This window comes from Cryptomeria japonica, chromosome 3, assembly GCF_030272615.1.
Source record: "Cryptomeria japonica chromosome 3, Sugi_1.0, whole genome shotgun sequence".
Lineage (NCBI taxonomy): Eukaryota > Viridiplantae > Streptophyta > Pinopsida > Cupressales > Cupressaceae > Cryptomeria > Cryptomeria japonica.
Window position 1 is genome coordinate 64,297,057 of NC_081407.1, and position 17,430 is coordinate 64,314,486.

Sequence of the window (17,430 nt, forward strand, 5' to 3'; positions counted from 1 at the left end):
CTGATTTTATGTTGTCTGTAGCAGCTGTGAGGATTTTTCCATTCTTGACCTTGAATAGCTCTTTTAGTATGTGGTTCATTTTCAAAGAAAGTCAAGCTTTTTTGTATCCAGTTTGTTTGATTTCCATGCTTATAAGAGAAAATTTATAACTTTAAATTGCCCAACTAAGTAATAGAAGTTTGACGAGACATGGTTCAAGGAAGTTTTATCTTCTGCAACCTTTGGTTTCATGCATAGTTCAATAGTTTTTGTTTGAACACATGTGAAACTATTATTTGAATCTAAAAAGAGTATGTTTAGGTATAGAGCCTTAATTTTTATGCACTTAAAGGTTTCTTGCATAGTTTATTAAAATAATGTTATATTTATTCTATAATGGTCATCTTAGTTGTTGTCTTAGTTGTCATCTTAGTTGTCATCTTGAGTTCTTTTTTTAGAGTCTTAGAGTTAGTCAGGTGGTCTCTATTTTTAGCGTGACTTGTAACTCCTTTTAATGAATGTTTCTTTTTAGAAACATCATCTTGTAAGCTCTATTTAAGGACCCTTCCTCTCCTTTGTTACTACATTGAATATATCGATTATTTGAGCAATTAATTTTTCATGGTATCAGAGTGGGATTTGGTTTGGGTTTGACTCCCTCACGAGAGGGCTTAGGATTTTCGGAGGGTTCAGTAATTCGCAATTGTGTGTGAACTTTCAAATTTTTTTTTGCAGGGAAGGTTTTTGTCTAAGTTGCCGGGTTCCTTACCTGGATCCCCTGGGTTGTGGTCCAATTCCCCTCGTTTTTGGGTCTTGGTCCTGGGCCAGTTCTTCCTGGGTTTGGATAGGGTCCTGCCCAAGCCCTATGGGTTTGTCCCTGCCAAACTCAGAACCCGGGCAGAATTTTGCCCCTTTTGGCAGAAGTCGTCAGGAATTTGGTGCAAAAAGTGTTTTTTATGTACTTTTTAAAATTGCTTTTTAATGCCAAAAAGGCATATTCGACCCCCCAATCCTAATTTGATAACTTAAAATACTCTTTAGGAATCGTAGGATAAATATTGAAAGAGTATAAGGGTAATAAATTCAAGGAATCAGAGCACCCAAATTATTGGAGTCTCTGTTTATCTGTAAGTTTCTTCTTCAATGATGTATTTTCTAATTTTTTGTAGCATCAGAACTAGTCGATTTCATAGTGGTGGGTACATGAATTTTCTTACATTGATCCATGTCCAGCTTCACAATCAAAATATGATCTAGAAAGGGCACAATGAGTTAATACATGAATTCAAAATCATGATTTGTGTGTTCGCAGCAGTTGCTCTAATACAAAAATATGGGCCAATGAGTGCTTTGAGAGCAAATTAGATGCTGTTCAAGAATTTTTGCTCATCACTCCATAGTTTCATAAAATCTTGCATGGATATAACAGTGTAATATTTGTGTTCTATTAGTTTAAAATTTTAAGTCCACTAACAGATTTATGGATCACCTCTGCAAAAGATTTAGAGTGTGTGATATGGACTTTCTAATGTTATTTGATATTTCATCTAAACTTACACTTTGGCCTAGTTTTATAGGTACGTTACTAGTGGTGGCTATAACTGTTTAGATAGTTTTTCTACCTTTTTTTCACTTTCATAAAAGAGAATTATATTATATGAGAGTGGGATTGAAACCCTCAATATTAATTCACTGAATGAATATTGAGGGTTTTACTTCCACTTCCATATAATTTAATGTTATTTGACTATTAGCATAGTGGTGTATTTTGAACTTAACTACTGCTGCATATATGTATATAAAGGGAGTTTGTTTTGGGTCACACCTGGAATTGCTGGGGCAAACATTTGCAAACGTGGTATCGTGTAGCCTGTTTTGGAGTTGGAGTGAACAGTGCTCAGTGCTCAGTGCTCATCTCCAAAAGTATTTGTGGTTTTTGCTAAATCATGTTTGTTGCTCTTTGGAGGGTTTGCCAATTTTTCCTCAAAATCGTGGTTTCAAGTTTTTTCCAGCTCAATAATTTGTGTATGATGATTCTGTAATTCAAGTGTGAGGATAACATCAGGTTGGACGGATTCTGGTACTCTTGATCATTAACATTCTGTAGATCTAGGAAAGGTCTCAACAGCAATGGAGTGTTACGAAGAGAAGGGGCAGCCTTCTTTGCATTTGTGATCAAAAGACTTGTAGTATCTTCAATAGGGTAGTGAGTACGATGACCATTAAGGGAGAGTATTAAACTAATATTATATTTATTCCATAATGGTCATCTTAGTTGTTGTCTTAGTTGTCGTCTTAGTTGTCATCTTGAGTAATTTTTTTTTTCTATAGGGTAGTGAGTACGACGACCATTAAGTGAGGGTATTAAAATGATATTATATTTATTCCATAGTGGTCATCTTAGTTGTCGTCTTAGTTGTCATCTTGAGTAATTTTTTTAGAGTAGTCTTTATTTTTAGCGTTACTTGTAACTCCTGTTAATGAGTGTTTCTTTTTAGAAACATCGTCTTGTAAGCTCTATTTAGGGAACCTTCGTCTCCTTTGTTAATACATTAAATATATCGATTATTTGAGCAATTAATTTTTCATAGTGGTGATGAGGTATATCTTTAAGAATATGATGCAGTCTCAAGCCCCTTTACTATGAAGGGGTGACCCATGACCACAGTGTACATTCGGTGAGATTTCAACATAGAATACACTTGAGAGTGATTCAGGTTTAAAAACCTTCAAAAAGTTGCCCAAGCTTACCCCACTTTGTGCATAGCGATAACTTACACCTAAAAAAAAAAGAAAAAATAAATTTATCATGCTTTTCCTAAATATGAATGGTTGAAAAACATTAAGAAAATATCAGTTCTGAGAGAAAGAGAGTCAAATTATGATCAACTAGAATTGAAATAATGTTTGATCACTGTTATGGAAAAGGTCATGGCAGAGGGAAGAATGTCTCCCATCGTTCTGCAGCTTACCTCGACAAGGAGTCTAACCAGAATTTCTATTCAAAGGACTCTCAGGTATAGTTTCCATCATCTTTATTTTCTGAATATTTCTGTAAATACAATTGCAATGTGAATACTATTTGTAAAATAGAGCTTCACTCTATTTCCTCTATGTTTTCAATTTAATAGTGAACCTTTTGTGTTGTGTTTGACTTGACAGGTTTCCTATCAAGATGCAGTTACTTGTAATGGGAAGGATATGCTGGGAAAAAAACCTATGTTGCAAGAATCACAAATTAGAAAATTCCCAAAAGGTTTTAAGAGCTACTCTCATGAATTAGGACCCCGAGGTGGCATGCGTCCAGCCTGCCCTCGAGCACATAGTGACAATGATTTGAAGGTGAAGTTCTTTCTTGTTACGTTGTAATTGGCATCTGTTATTTTTTTGGAGGACAAATCCATGCAAGCATATGCATCTGCAGTGTCTGCAGGCATGGATTGCATAAATAAATTTACATGGACTGATGCCATTTCTGAGACATGATTACTCAGAAATACTATTCTTATTTTATTTGAAGTGTTCTAAATCTGTTGATATCTGGCTGCTTACTAACACAACATACTAGCTGAATAAAAGAATTTCATCTGCGATGTGTTCAAAAGGCTTCCAACATGTCTTAACTAGTTGGTTACTCGTTCATTCGACAGTCCTTGTTTTGTAAGCTGTACTTTTATTTTGCAAAACCTAACTCATTTGCCCTTGCCTACCTATGATGTTTACCATTGGACAGGAACTATTAGGAGCCTTGCACCATAGATTCAACATGGCTAAAGAAGAAGTGAACTCGGAACTTGAAATATTTGCTGGAGATGTTTTTGAAGTCCTTGAGAAAAAGGATTCTTGTAATCCGGAATGGCAGGAGAAAATTGAGGACCTTTTGATTCTGGCGCGTGAATGTGTCATGATGTCTCCCAATGATTTTCGTAGACAATGTGAAAGTGTTGTTCAAGATTTGGCTGAGAAGAGACAACAGATGCCTGTAGGATTACTGAAGCAACTGCACACACGCATGCTTTTTATATTGACACGGTATACTAGGCTGCTGCAGCTCCAGAAAGAGAGTGGTCCAAATCAAGAAGATTCAATTCATAAGTTCAAGCAGTGCTTAAAAGGGGTCCCTTCAGTTGAAACGAGCTGGACGAAAGGTACTAGCAAGAAAAACAAAGTAGCATCTGATCCTATTAAGTTCCAAAAGCTTGATAATGCTACCAGAAGTGAGTTCATTAGAGATGGGCCAACTATGTTATCAGGTAAACAAGGTTTCCCAATACAATCATCTTCTCAGACAAATGGGTCCCATACAGACCATTATGCAGCTATAGAAAAAAATGTGATGTACCTGGAATCACAAATTCAGAACAAGTCTGCAGAAGGTTATCCTGTAGATTCAAGTAGGTTTTCTGTTAAAATGGCAGTACCGAAAGGTAAGTCATTTGCTGCCTGGGATGAAAATTTTGGTTCACAAGACTCTGCAATACATAATAGTTCACCTTCTAAGATGCATTATAGAACATTTGGAGGTTCATTTGGTGACCAGCAAACTAGTATGGAAGACCTTGAATCAGTAATTTGTAGGATATGTGAAGAAGAAGTGCCTACCTCACATTTGGAGCCCCATTCTTACATATGTGCATATGCTGACAGGTGTGATTCTAATGGTTTAAATGTGGATGATCGGCTGATAAAAATAGCAGAAACTTTGGAACAGATAGTAGAATCATATACTCCAAAAAGTTTTCGAACATCTTCTGGCAGTCCAGACACCACTAAATTGCAAAATTTACATGCTGCAAATGAATTTGAAAGTCAATCTCCTGGATTAAGTGATTGGCACCATAAATATTTGGAGGGTATGGTTGAAGACCTTCATGAGATTGATACAGCTAGTATCGAAGATTGTAGGGCTCCTAGTGCAAATAATTTAAAAGGTCTTTTTGCACAGAAATTTGAACAAGGTCTTGCTTCGTCATCAGTTGGTAGCTTGACCCCATGTTCTAGTTTAAATACTCCAAGAGCCAATCTCATTGATTTTTTTTGGTTGGAACGCTATAATTTGGCAGGAGCTGAAGATACTGTGCAGGTATGCAACTTATTTGCTTTGAAGATTTGCTAGTTAATCAGTTCATCCTAGAGAATTAATTGGACATGTAAAACATTTGGATATCAATTACTTGTTTTATATATGTTATTCTTCTTTTGTAGTCCTTTACAATTTTATCTCGAAATTGAAAGCTATCAGTATATGATTTTTTTTCAGTTGACTGTTATAAGCACACGAATACAGTGAATTAATTAGTGAAGCATTTTACTTTTTATTTGAGAATATCATAAATGATGAATCTAAATATTTGATATTCTCTCACGTGCTAAATAGAAACTCTTTTCCTTCTTGGATATGCTTTTGTTCCTTTATCAATGACAATGGTATAGTTCTTGTATGCAAGCATCGCACTTAATTAATAGTAAAACTTGCATAAGAAAGGTTCAAGTTTATTGAAATCTGGAGCTTTATCAATCTCAGATTCTCAAGGATTTAATCTGTTACTACAACTTTGTATTGCTGCTGTTTTCTTATATTATGGAAGTTGTTTGCCCTCTCGGGTGAATAACTTAAAACATAAAGTACGTAATGCAGAATAGTAACACCATAGATATCAGACAAGTATAAGAGATGTTATTCCATTCATAATTGTTCTCCCATCACAAGTTACATTCAGAAGTATATAAAGATACCGAGGGGGTGCGAGCACCAACCGTCGCACCGCAACTGCCACCCCTCGGTTGCCAACTAACCAACACAATTACAACTTAATTAACTAGTTTTATTTCCGTGTACAATATTGCCACCAACAGAAGTGGCATACCTAAAATAATGGGGACCTAGATTTGTTTCCAAAGTGCATTTCATTTGCATCGTGTTCATTTTCTAGAAATGTCGAATAATCTTTTTTATTATTAGCTTGCAGCTATCATGCTGAAGTTAGTAACAGTGTTGCTACCCACACCATCTGGTTGGCAGTTGTCATGATTAATATAGTATCAAGGTTGCTATACAAGCTGTCTGGCTGAAAGTATTAATATGACTGCTAAAAGGATTATTTCCATTTGTTTTCATTTTTCTGAAATGTTTGACAAGGATTATCCTTGTATTCCATTCAAAGTGAAACATGCAGCTGCAAAGTAGTTGTTGATGGCTTCATAGAATTTTCAAATTTGTACGCTACTAGAATACTCAGACCCAATGGAATGGAGTGTAACTCATGCACAACAATTTATCTTATGGATAGTTTTAATTTCTAGGGATGGATGTTTACAATCTTGATGTGACTTGGTTGTTGGGGCTCACTTTTATTCTGGAATGAATTTCCAGGGAACTGGCTGTTGATTAATGATGATTTTTTTCTGGTAAATACTGCTTTAGTTATATCTGAATGTTTATGATCTAATATGAATATATTCTTAACATACACATCACTAATATTTTCTCTTTTGACATGATTATTCGTAATGTTTGAATCATGTGGCACTGTTTTCTCTGTCATGTTTATGGTTTACCCATTTTGGGTTTATCCCCTATTTAGAATTGTTTTTGACGTCTAGCATTTAGGTTGTCGTTCCTTGTTTCTTTTGGGCATTGGAGTTCATTTATGACTCCTTCCTCCTATCATTACTGGATCTACTTTTATGTCTCATTTATCTATACCCTCTATGGATTTAAATGTAATTTCTTTCTTTGTTTCTTTATTGCTATTTGACTGACTTTTTGACTTTGCAGATGACTGATCTTGCAGATATTGCACGTTGTGTGGCAAATACAAATATCACAGAGGAAGGGGCAACAGAATACTTGACTGCTTGCATGCAAGATCTACAGGATAATTTGCAGCATAGCAAGTTTGAAGCTCTAATTGTGGAAACATTTGGACGTCTTGTAGAAAAACTTTTAAGGTATTCAAATTGCTCTGATCTATGTGCTTAATGTTGAACATACATGTTCAATCTGTTTTTCTGCCTCTTCCAACCGTAAATTTCACTGTTCTTTATTCGAATGGAAAATCAAGGCTTGGCCTTTTCTTTTGTTGTATTTGGTTAAATAATAAATATAGAAGATTTTAACTTATATTTTTCCTTAGTTTGCTAATTCAATCTTTTCCAAGATTGGGTTACCTATTTAGTAAAGGCAGATAACACGTTTGGATCTCAGAACTACAAATAGCTTCATATATTTAATAATACAAAAGATTTCAGGAATGAAAGTTTTTCTCTGTTAAGCTAAATATATTTTCTTTATTTTTTTGTTTTATGTTAAAAAATTATAATACATTCTTGTTCTGCAGATGCTTATGCAAGACATCTTCAAAATCATGTTATCTAGTTAAGTCAGATGCCAAGTTTGAATCGGACTTTTAATAGTTTTATAAATCAATCTATACAAAAGCTCTCTGGAATGGAAGTTTTTATCTGATAATCTATTTTTTTATAGCTATGGTAGGTCAAGGCTTAAGTGCTTGAAAATGTATGTGCTGGTCATACTTGTTCCTTGAAATTTTATTGAATGCTGAACTAATAATAAAACCCAAGCAAGGACTTTCAAGATAAAGGATCAGATTATCATCATTACATCAATTTCCAACCTACTAAAAACATAGGGGTAGTTTATCATCTCCATCAACCAGAAGTAGACACTTAGTCAATGCCATAAAACCACAATGCCCTGAGCTTTTAATGGAATTTTTGACAAGGCTTCTAATGCAAAATTGTGCAGGAATATATCTTTCCCATTAACAACTAACGCCCTCTATAGACTTCACCTATCAACATAGAGGAGACATTTTTTCACTTTTGAAAAGCAATTTGTTTTGGACACTATGAGGCTGAATTTGCATGTCTTGACCCTTGTATTTGGTCTGGATGAGTTTGGGGTGGGTTTGTCTTGGGAATGTCATGGATGACCTATAGAGGTGATAATCTTTGAGTCATACGTATTTTTCATAGAATATAATGTCCCCTTCATTAGAATGAGTCATTAATCGAAGACTGTTAGCCTATTTTATTCCTATAGGATAAGTTGGGTATTTTAAGGAAATAATTATTTAATTAAATTTTAAATAGTCCTAAGCTTCTTGGGATTATTTATATTTAGTTAGTTAAAAAGTGAACCTGTTGATGTGGCTAAAATCGCATTGCTACGAATCCATCCGCCCAACACAGAATAGAATGTACTCGCTGAGTATCCTATCCTCTCTTGAGATAAAGAAATCCCTAATGCTATTTTAAATTGATCAATGGGGACGACCTCAAGGTTTCGATTGTCAAGTCTTGACTACGGGATAACTCGGTGATCGATGTGTTTTGCTGGGAGCACAAGGGGGATGTCTGTAGGTATCAATGTAAGTAGGGCTCTTGCCTTGAGAAAACAACTCCACCAAGTGAAGATGGCAAAAGGAGATTTAGTCATCACCTACTTCATGAAAATTTCAGAATTGAGAGATCAACTATGCGCAATTGGGGATCAAGTGATAGATAAAGACCTTGTTATGCTAGCCTTGAATGGTCTGCCTCATTCATGGGAGCCATTTATCCAAAGCATAAGTGGAAGGTCAAAATTACCTAAGTTTGATCGACTCCGTGCAGATTGTATTCAAGAAGAATCAAGATTGACTGCTAGAGGAATCATCAAGAGTTCTCAAATTTTGGTGTGGGGAAAGGACCATCATGGCTGTGTGTAGCAACTCCATTTTGCAAGTCAACTATGAGGTTGGCATGGGAAGCTTAGATTTGAAGTTGATTTTCCTTGCAAGTTGTAATGTCCCTTGCTAATTCTGATATATACTTCTGATTCTTTTGGCTTAGATATTTCGTCCAACACTTGGCTAACAATGTTTCAGTCTGCTGATCTTAGTTTCAGATTGATATTAGGGACATCTAACGCTAATTCTTCATGTAAGAACATTCACAAATGGAAGTATAGCAACCCAAATGTATTATGAGACAAATGATGCTTATTAACCGGGATATCTAGTTGCTGACATTTTGTCAAATAATTGACATTCAACCTCAGAATTCAATTACATAAGGTGCAGCCATATATGCTGTTGGCGGCAATATTGTACATGAAAATAAAACTAGTTAATTAAGTTGTAATTGTCTCGATTAGTTGGCAACCGCGGGGTGGTAGTTGCGGTGCGATGGTTGGCGCTCGCACCCCCTCGGTACCTTTAAATACTTCCGAATGTAACTTGTGAGGGAACACTTATGAATGGAATAACATCTCTTATACTTGTCTGATATCTATGGCATTATTTTGCATTACGTGCTTTATGTTTTAAGCTATTCACTCGAGTGGGTAAACAATTGGCGCCGCTGCTTAGACGTACTTGGGAACGGATGACGCGGATGGCGCACAGACACGATGGGCCTACCCGTTGGTGAGATAAACCCAGAGGCCGACGATGCACGAACAGAACTTTACACAGGAGAAGACACCGCAACGAGAGAATTTTCAATTCTGCTTCAGGTAGCCATCCAAACCTACGTCTGATGAGAGGCGACGGAGGCGGAAATCCCACCAAGTGCCGTGTAGACAATGTTGGAGGTGAGCCCGGCAGTAAACCGGTTGATGAACCATCTTCCCCGGTTGCTTGCACAGGCAACACTGGCACAACAAGCTCGCCTGGAGGAGATTGCCCAGGAAGAGCGATGCCAACAGATCCTTCAGCAGTACGAAGATAGCAGCTGACAGGAAGCAGAACGGGATGGCGCCAGACCAGGAAGGAATTGAACCTTGAATCTTCTACATTCAAATAAAAGTGTCATTGACACGAGTTGTATCTGAGGAAATGAATTAATAAAGACGTGTTTTGGTTTATGTATTGTGAATTATGGAAATGTACGGCAATTAATGCCCAACCTATTGAATAAAGATAGAAATAAAAAAGTAGAAACGGACGAGTGGGAGGCCGCGCAGAGGGCCTTGATTCTGGAGCAGCAAGTAGAACGTAGATGGAGGCTGAGGCAACTTGCCGAAGGACGACCTGCCAAAGGGTGGCCCGAGGGGAACCAAGGAGGTGTCACGGAGGGTGCAGAAGCCGACGAAAATTTCTACGTGTCGCCAGAACACCGTAGGGTGCGGAGCCACGAAGAGTTTCTGGAGGAAACAAGGTTACGGCGGAATCTAGTTGAGGAGACTCGAGATCAGTTTAGAAACTTATCCCTTACACCACGAAGTGAGGATCACCAAAGGGAGCCAAGAGTGGGCGCGGGTGAGAACAAAGGGGAGGACAACCGTATGGCTGTAAGTGCGACACACGGCAGGCAAAACACCGTACTCTCAGTCACCCACGCAAGACACACCACCGACGCTGGAGGGAGCGGCGCAGGGGCTCAGACACAGCCACAACCACCTCAGGGGAGACGACCCCCATCAATGGCGAGTAAACAGAAACTACCGAAGTTCAACGGCGACGGGAAGGAAGATCCCGTCCGCCATTGTCGAACATGCGAAACCATATGGTTAGCAAACGGTGTTACCAATCAAGACGAATGGGTAACACAATTCCCAACAACCTTGAGGGGAGTGGCCATAGACTGGTACTCAGATATGGATAAGGCCAAAGTCGGCACATGGCCCGACCTGAAGGAGGAGTTTGGAATAGAGTTCCGCCTCCTGAGAGATGACAACGAAATAGTCGCGGAAATCTATGGAACAAAGCAGAACAAGAACGAGACTGTCCAAGCCTATAGTCGGCGGCTGAAGGAACTATTGGGGAAAATGGAGAGTCAACTAGCGGATGGGTTGAAAAAGAGATGGTTCGTGGAGGGACTGAAACACTCCCTCCGAAAGAAGATGAAAATTGTTCCACCGACATTGTACGAAGACACATACAATAGAGCGATGGATCTAGTGAGCGAGACCAAGACATCGAAGAAAAAAAAGAAGGATAGCTCGTTCGAAGAGGATGACTCTTCATAGGAAAGCAGCAGCGACGACGAGGCTGGCAAGCGGGTACAAGCGCTCCAGAAAGACATGGAGCGAATGAGGAGGGAGTTCAAAACAATGAGAAGCACTGGTCGGACCGAAGGGGACATATGGTGCACTGAGTGCAAAGAGGAGGGGCATAGAAAGGGTACTTGCCCGAAGAAAGCATTATGCGAGATTTGCCAAGTGATGGGACACTCCACCAAGGAATGCCCATACAACATGAAAACCCGAAGTATGCAAATGAGCCAAGTGTTGTTCACGGAGTAGGCCACAACATCCGCACCAGTGGGTACGGCCCAACAAACCAACACAACGGCATCATCTGGAGGTTACCGGGACAACAGACGCGGCAATGGAAGGAATAACAACAATAACAATAACGAAAGCCGTATCCAGTATGACGCCAAGGGCCGGCCAATGATCCAATGTAGGGCCTGTAATCAGTGGGGGCACTTCGCCCGTGATTGCACGAAGGAAGCCACCCCTCAGCATCTCTGCCGATGGTGTGGGCCAGGCGACCATGAGGACGCAAATTGCCCAAAGGCAGGGGTTAATCTCCTCAACATTGAGAAGGCTGAGAAGACTGGTGAGAAAGAAGTATTGGTGATCACCCGCGCCCAGACGAAAAAGGCCACTCATCCCGACCCTCGTATGGAGAAGGAGAGATTACGGGAGGCAAAGGCCAATATTGAATGTGAGATGACGGACGAACGACAGGACAACGAGGTGGCGAGTACATCATCCCGTACGGAAGCTGAAAACAACATCATTGGGCAAGTACTGCAGATGGAAGTACCTATAAGGGTAAAGGACCTTCTAGAAACAATGCCACAATTAAGAACCGCCATTTTTAGTTCCATACAAACCACTGCGCAGGCACCTTTGCGTGCCACACGGGCGGAAGGTCTGGTCAGCCCCTCAGTTGACCCAATGTTGTTGGCCTTAAATAGTGGTCAGCATCCTGCTGTAGTAGAGATGGGAATTCTCGGGGCTATCCTCAAAGACACCATTGTGGACGGAGGTTCGGGGGTGAATGTACTGCCAGAGGATACGTGGAAGAAGCTGGGGAAGCCAACACTATGGCCATCCACGTTCAACTTGGTAGGTGCAGACCAGCACAGTATCAAGCCACTCAGCACCCTGATGGTCCAGCCGGTCACCATTGGCACGCAACCTTTCATACTAGATTTTGTGGTAATCCCACTCAAGAAGAAGGGGTACGACGCCATCTTAGGCAGAGGGTGGCTGGTTACAGCAAAGGTGAACCACGACTAGAAAAAGAACATCCTTTCTATGGAGAAAGGGGGGCGGAAGTACACCATTGATCTGAGTACCCAGGTTGTCGACGAGGAACTTGCATCATCTTCGGAATCGGAGGGTGAAGGAAAAGGCGACCTGAGGGACGAAGGACGGGGCTGCAGGGAGCCCAACGACGAAGGGATTCTCAAACTAGGAGAGTGCTCCAGGGATGAGACAGGGTCATTGAACGGGCTCTTCCATGGCAGATGGAGGATTACGAAATGTTCCAGAGCTACAGGCTCGAAGTAGAGGAACCAGAGCAAGCAACAGAGGAGGTGTACCTGCCGGAATACAGAGAATATTGGAAGGGAGACGCCCCAAACCTCGATGATGTAGATAATCCCAAGATCATTGGCAACGATTGGAACCCTGTGTGGAAGGCCGCAGCCTTCAAAATCTTTATTATTCTTCTTCTTCTTATGTACGAGAAGGAGACCGTGGTTGCCGTAGAATTTGTGGTTCCAGGTCTTCGGATGGCCATCGAAAATAGACTTGTCACCAAAGGGTCCAAATTGAAACCCTACTACAAGAAGCGTGCAGGGGACTTGAGAGGCCGAAAGGACACCCGAGAGTCCGGAGGGGAACCCAATAGGATGGAAGGGGACTCGAGAGGCCGGGCAGGCGACTTGAGAGGCACGGGACCAACATGGGAGATTCTTGGGCGAGGAAAACCGAGAAGGATGAAGGGTGATCCCAGAGATAGGGGACCTGAGCCGAAGACTCTCTAGACAACTAAATTAGGAAATTTAAAAAAAAAAAGAAAAAAAAAGCCTTACGGCCGTAGGGGTTTGTGGGAAAAAAAACAAAAAACAAAAAAACTTACGGCTGTACGAGTCTGTACGGCAGTTGACCGTACGGTTGGGAAATTTTTTTTACAAAAAAAAAAGAAAAAAGAAAGCCACGGTGGAGCCACCGTACGGTAGCACCATTGTGCGGTGGCAACACCGGCGGTGGAACCACCGTACGGTAGCACTACCGTGCGGTGGCAACACCGCCGCAAGGCATAAGCACAGCCGAAGACAAACACGTGCACACGCAACAACCCTCGCCCAAACGCATAGACGCACTCCGCCCAACAACGCAACGCCCATGCAAGCATAGGGCAGGCACACGCAAGGCATACGCAGCCATACACAGCCATCCAGGAGGTAGTCAAGCGTTCGGCGTGCAGAAGGAGGCCCGTACGGTGTGTATGGTAGACGGTTGGTCGTATATTTCGTATGGGGTGATTCGTACGGTGGAGGGGTGTTGACGGCATGGGCAGGTGGCCATAGGATTGGAGGTGTCAGTGTTGTTGTTGATCGTACGGGGAGGTTGTATGGCCGGGGTGCCATCGGGGACATTACAGAGGAAACAAATTAAAAAAAAAAAAACGACGACGACCAAATTGAAAAATCATTCGGTGACATGTGGAGCCAGGATGCTGAAAATATTAGATTGGAGAAGAAGGGTTTTGACATCTTAAAATATCACAGAAATGATGCTCGCCACGGACTTTCGTGTGGTTCTGAAGGTTGTAAATTGGTCTTGGCGGTGCTGCCCCTCGACCCCGCCCTGTACTGCGACAGGGAGCACACCTGGGGCGCTGCCCCCGGACCCCGCGAGGGGCGCTGCCCCTCGACCTTGTTGGGGGCACTGCCCCCAGACCCCCAGTTTATTTTTGAGCTACAATACACTTTTTGAGTCTGGCGAAGGGCATCAGAGAAGGCACGGTAATTGTTGGGTTGTCCCGTACTGTGAGAAAGAAGCCCGCAGCTAAGCATTGGCGGGGAAGCCATAAGTCGTAGAGGGAGACGGATTTGGAGGTTGCGAACAAACAGAGTCTGAGGGAAGGCATTGCAGGCACGCGAAGTCGTACGGTACCAGGGAGTTATTAAGTTCAGTTGTTAGCCTTTGGGGAGTGATGGAGGATTTGAGGCGTCTCCTAGCCTTTGTGCCAGAAGGTTGTGGCCACCTCCAGGCAGGAATGGTATGCTTGAGGAACTTGGAGTATGTCTCGATTGGACGTGAGGTTGCCTTGGTGGATGCACAGAGGGTTCGGGAGGAGTTGACCACCAGGTTGGAGGCAGTACTAGCATGAGACTTAGCTCAGCGTACCTAGGAGTTGGATGCCGAGAGGGCAATGCCAGTGACTATCGAGGACAAATTGGCTAGGGAGACAGTATCATTTGAGTAGCAGTTGGTGGAGGCTGAGACTGAAAAGAATGTTTTGCAGACAAGTTTGGTTTAGGCACAGGAGGATTGTGATGTCAAAGGAAGCACTAATGGTGAAATCCGCACTTGAGCATTGGATGGTAGCAGAAAAGGGTTTTCAGGTGAGGACGCAGTAGGTGTATAAGTTCCGGGCTCGACTGGCGTCAGCAGTTCTGTTTAATGTCATCTCTATTTTGTATTAAGTCGTCCGGAGACGACTTCTTTTCTTTTGGGGGGGATGATGTTGGCGGCAATATTGTACATGAAAATAAAACTAGATAATTAAGTTGTCATTGTCTTGGTTAGTTGGCAACCGCAGGGTGGTAGTTGCGGTGCGACGGTTGGCGATCGCACCTCCTCGGTACCTTTAAATACTTCCGAATGTAACTTGTGAGGGAACACTTATGAATGGAATAACATCTCTTATAATTGTTTGATATCTATGGCATTATTCTGCATTACGTGCTTTATGTTTTAAGCTATTCACCCGAGTGGGTAAACATATGCTTTGATCCTTATTCATATAGTAGCTCAATGAATCATTACAAAACTCAAAACACATGGTCTGATAATGATTACTAATTCTCAGATTTTCTGAAGACAAGTGGCACTCATATGACTTGTGCAAACAACTGAGATTACAATGAAATAAAGATGCCTTAGGAACCTGATATGAGTTTGCCCAAGTGAAGTGATGAAGAAGCAAACAATATCCAAGATCAAGGACCCTCCAACATGCAATATCAAACCATGCCTAGTGCCATCCTTGCTGCTGCCAGTGGTAGGTCTGAGAACCAAATGTAATCTGCATACAAATGTCCAATTTCCACTCCAAACTGATTGGTCTCACCTCTAGAAGAGGGCGCTACACCAACAATATATCTCAAGGCAAAATCATGAAGTATTAGCCAAATCGAGGTTTCCAAGTGGCACGGGTCTGTTCTGAATAGATTCTCAAATGCAGCCCAAACTATCACCAAAATCTCATACAAAATATCATAAAGGGATTGCCTTCTCTAATTGACATCGCTATCCTCCACTATCAAAATCGATGCACAAAGATGATGTAGTAATCAAAATCCTGGGAAAGGTGAAGTCTGCTCCAATCTGATAATTGACTGCAACTCAACTCGATTCACCTTCTAATACACCAAGATAACATCGCCTTCCTCCTTAGGCAATATCGCTTCCCTCAATCACAAGTAAGCTTGCATCTATCATGACCAAAGGGCAAAATCGAGTCAATATGTCAGTCTGAAGCAAACTCTCCAATCTGATATAAAATCTCCTTAAGCTCAATGTGAAGAGCTGAGTACTCCTCACTCATAAGCAACCCTTCAGAGGATCTTTCACCTCCTTAGTTATGCGGATCGAAGGGAGGTATCGTTCCCTAGTATCAATTCTGTGGACAACCCTTGGCTCCACAACTCAAATTTAAGGGATAACCAAACAACTGATGCCCATCCCTCCATTTCCCTCTTCTATTTATTCTTTTCATAACCCATCATAAGATTCGTTCTAGAAGAGGGTAGGTACACTTTATTATTTTTAAGTGACTTTTTAATTATTTTATTTTATACTTAAGTCACTTTATTATTTTATTACATATGCACTTCATAATAATATTATATTATAATTAAAGTGCACACGTCTCATGATACGTGTTATCTCCTTAATTTTCCATAAAACCAAGTAGAAATAGAATGTGAAGCCACCAATTTCCGCCAAGTCGACCCCCTAAACAACTCCTTGGCCTACGGGGGTCAAATTATAGGCCAAACACTTGTGCGGACCGATCCTCATGAAAATGAGGACATTACACAAGTTGTGGACCTCATTTTGTACAACAAATCTACCTCTAAGTGGTGTGCAAGCTTCTGCATAGTCGGTCAACACTTGTAAGCAGCTATCATAGATGTTTGACAGGCTTTTACTGAGCTGAGTGGTTTGTTGGATGATTGGAAGGCCTTATTGGCTGATATCTTTCTGAATGACAAGTTTGTAACTGTCATGAACATTGTAATCTGCAGTTTAAGCATTGCTGGGTGCGTTTATTGAGTTAGATATTGATATTTGGGTGAATACTGGTGCATGGATGTTGGAAAATGAAGTGTTGTTTTCTGCAGAACTTTGACAACATTCTATACACCTTAAGACATGTATATTGCTGCACTATAAGGTCAGGGATCTCTATATGTTTATAGATCTAAATCTGCTCAGATTGTGAAGTCTGAAATAAAATCATCTCTACTGTCATAGCAAATTTGGTACTTGTCATAAAATCAGTGAACGCTGTTATTTATCATTTTCGTAGAAACATCAGTGTTTTGTAACTGTTTTAGCATTTCTGCAAACATTTTTGTAGATACTTCTTTGTCCCTCCCTGGGCATGTGTATTGCCATATCCGAAACGGATACTTATCCGATACGTAATAGATACATGTCGGATTCTATATCCACGCGTGCCCGAAAAACCTTGATTTTCCAACTGTACCGGATATTATGTGATTTTTAAAAAAAAAATTTGACGTAAATATTTCTAAATTTAATTAAAAAAGACTTCATGCATGGAATTTTTAAATTTATTTTTGGTATAAACAAAACCTACACCAAATGAGAAAGACAAATGAGTGCTCTATTTCAGCAATGTAAAATTCCTTAACTAAGATCAGTTTGTAGATAGATTTATGTCCCGGATATAACAGACACATATGGTTCAACACAGCTGGTGGATTATTGGAATACATTAAACAGTTTTATTGTTTATTACACAGAGTCGCAATTCTACTTTCATATTTGCTGATAAACATAATAATTGCCAACAGGAAATTGAACAATCATTATTCAATGAAGTTGATATCAATTGATAAAATATTCCATCAGGAAATGGGTTAAGAATTTCTTTATATGGTGCACCTGATAGATACACTGTGACTGCCGGTTGTTCATTCACGTTGGTGCCAAACGTATTGCAG

At 40.6% G+C, this 17,430-nt stretch overlaps 1 protein-coding gene across 5 annotated transcripts in view; it reads left to right on the forward strand.

Annotated features, from left to right (window-relative positions):
• LOC131032595 (probable serine/threonine protein kinase IRE4) overlaps positions 1 to 17,430 on the forward strand; it is a 317,811-nt gene that overhangs the window by 38,268 nt on the left and 262,113 nt on the right. For all 5 annotated transcript variants that reach the window (XR_009103480.2, XR_009103481.2, XR_009103479.2 and 2 more), the window contains exons 2-5: positions 2,908 to 2,996; positions 3,142 to 3,321; positions 3,713 to 5,062; positions 6,758 to 6,930. Coding sequence is in view for 2 of the 5 variants with exons in the window: in XM_057963623.2 (XP_057819606.2) it covers positions 2,908 to 2,996; positions 3,142 to 3,321; positions 3,713 to 5,062; positions 6,758 to 6,930 (1,792 nt within the window). In the remaining 3 variants the exon portion in view is untranslated. The remainder of the gene's footprint in view (positions 1 to 2,907; positions 2,997 to 3,141; positions 3,322 to 3,712; positions 5,063 to 6,757; positions 6,931 to 17,430) is intronic.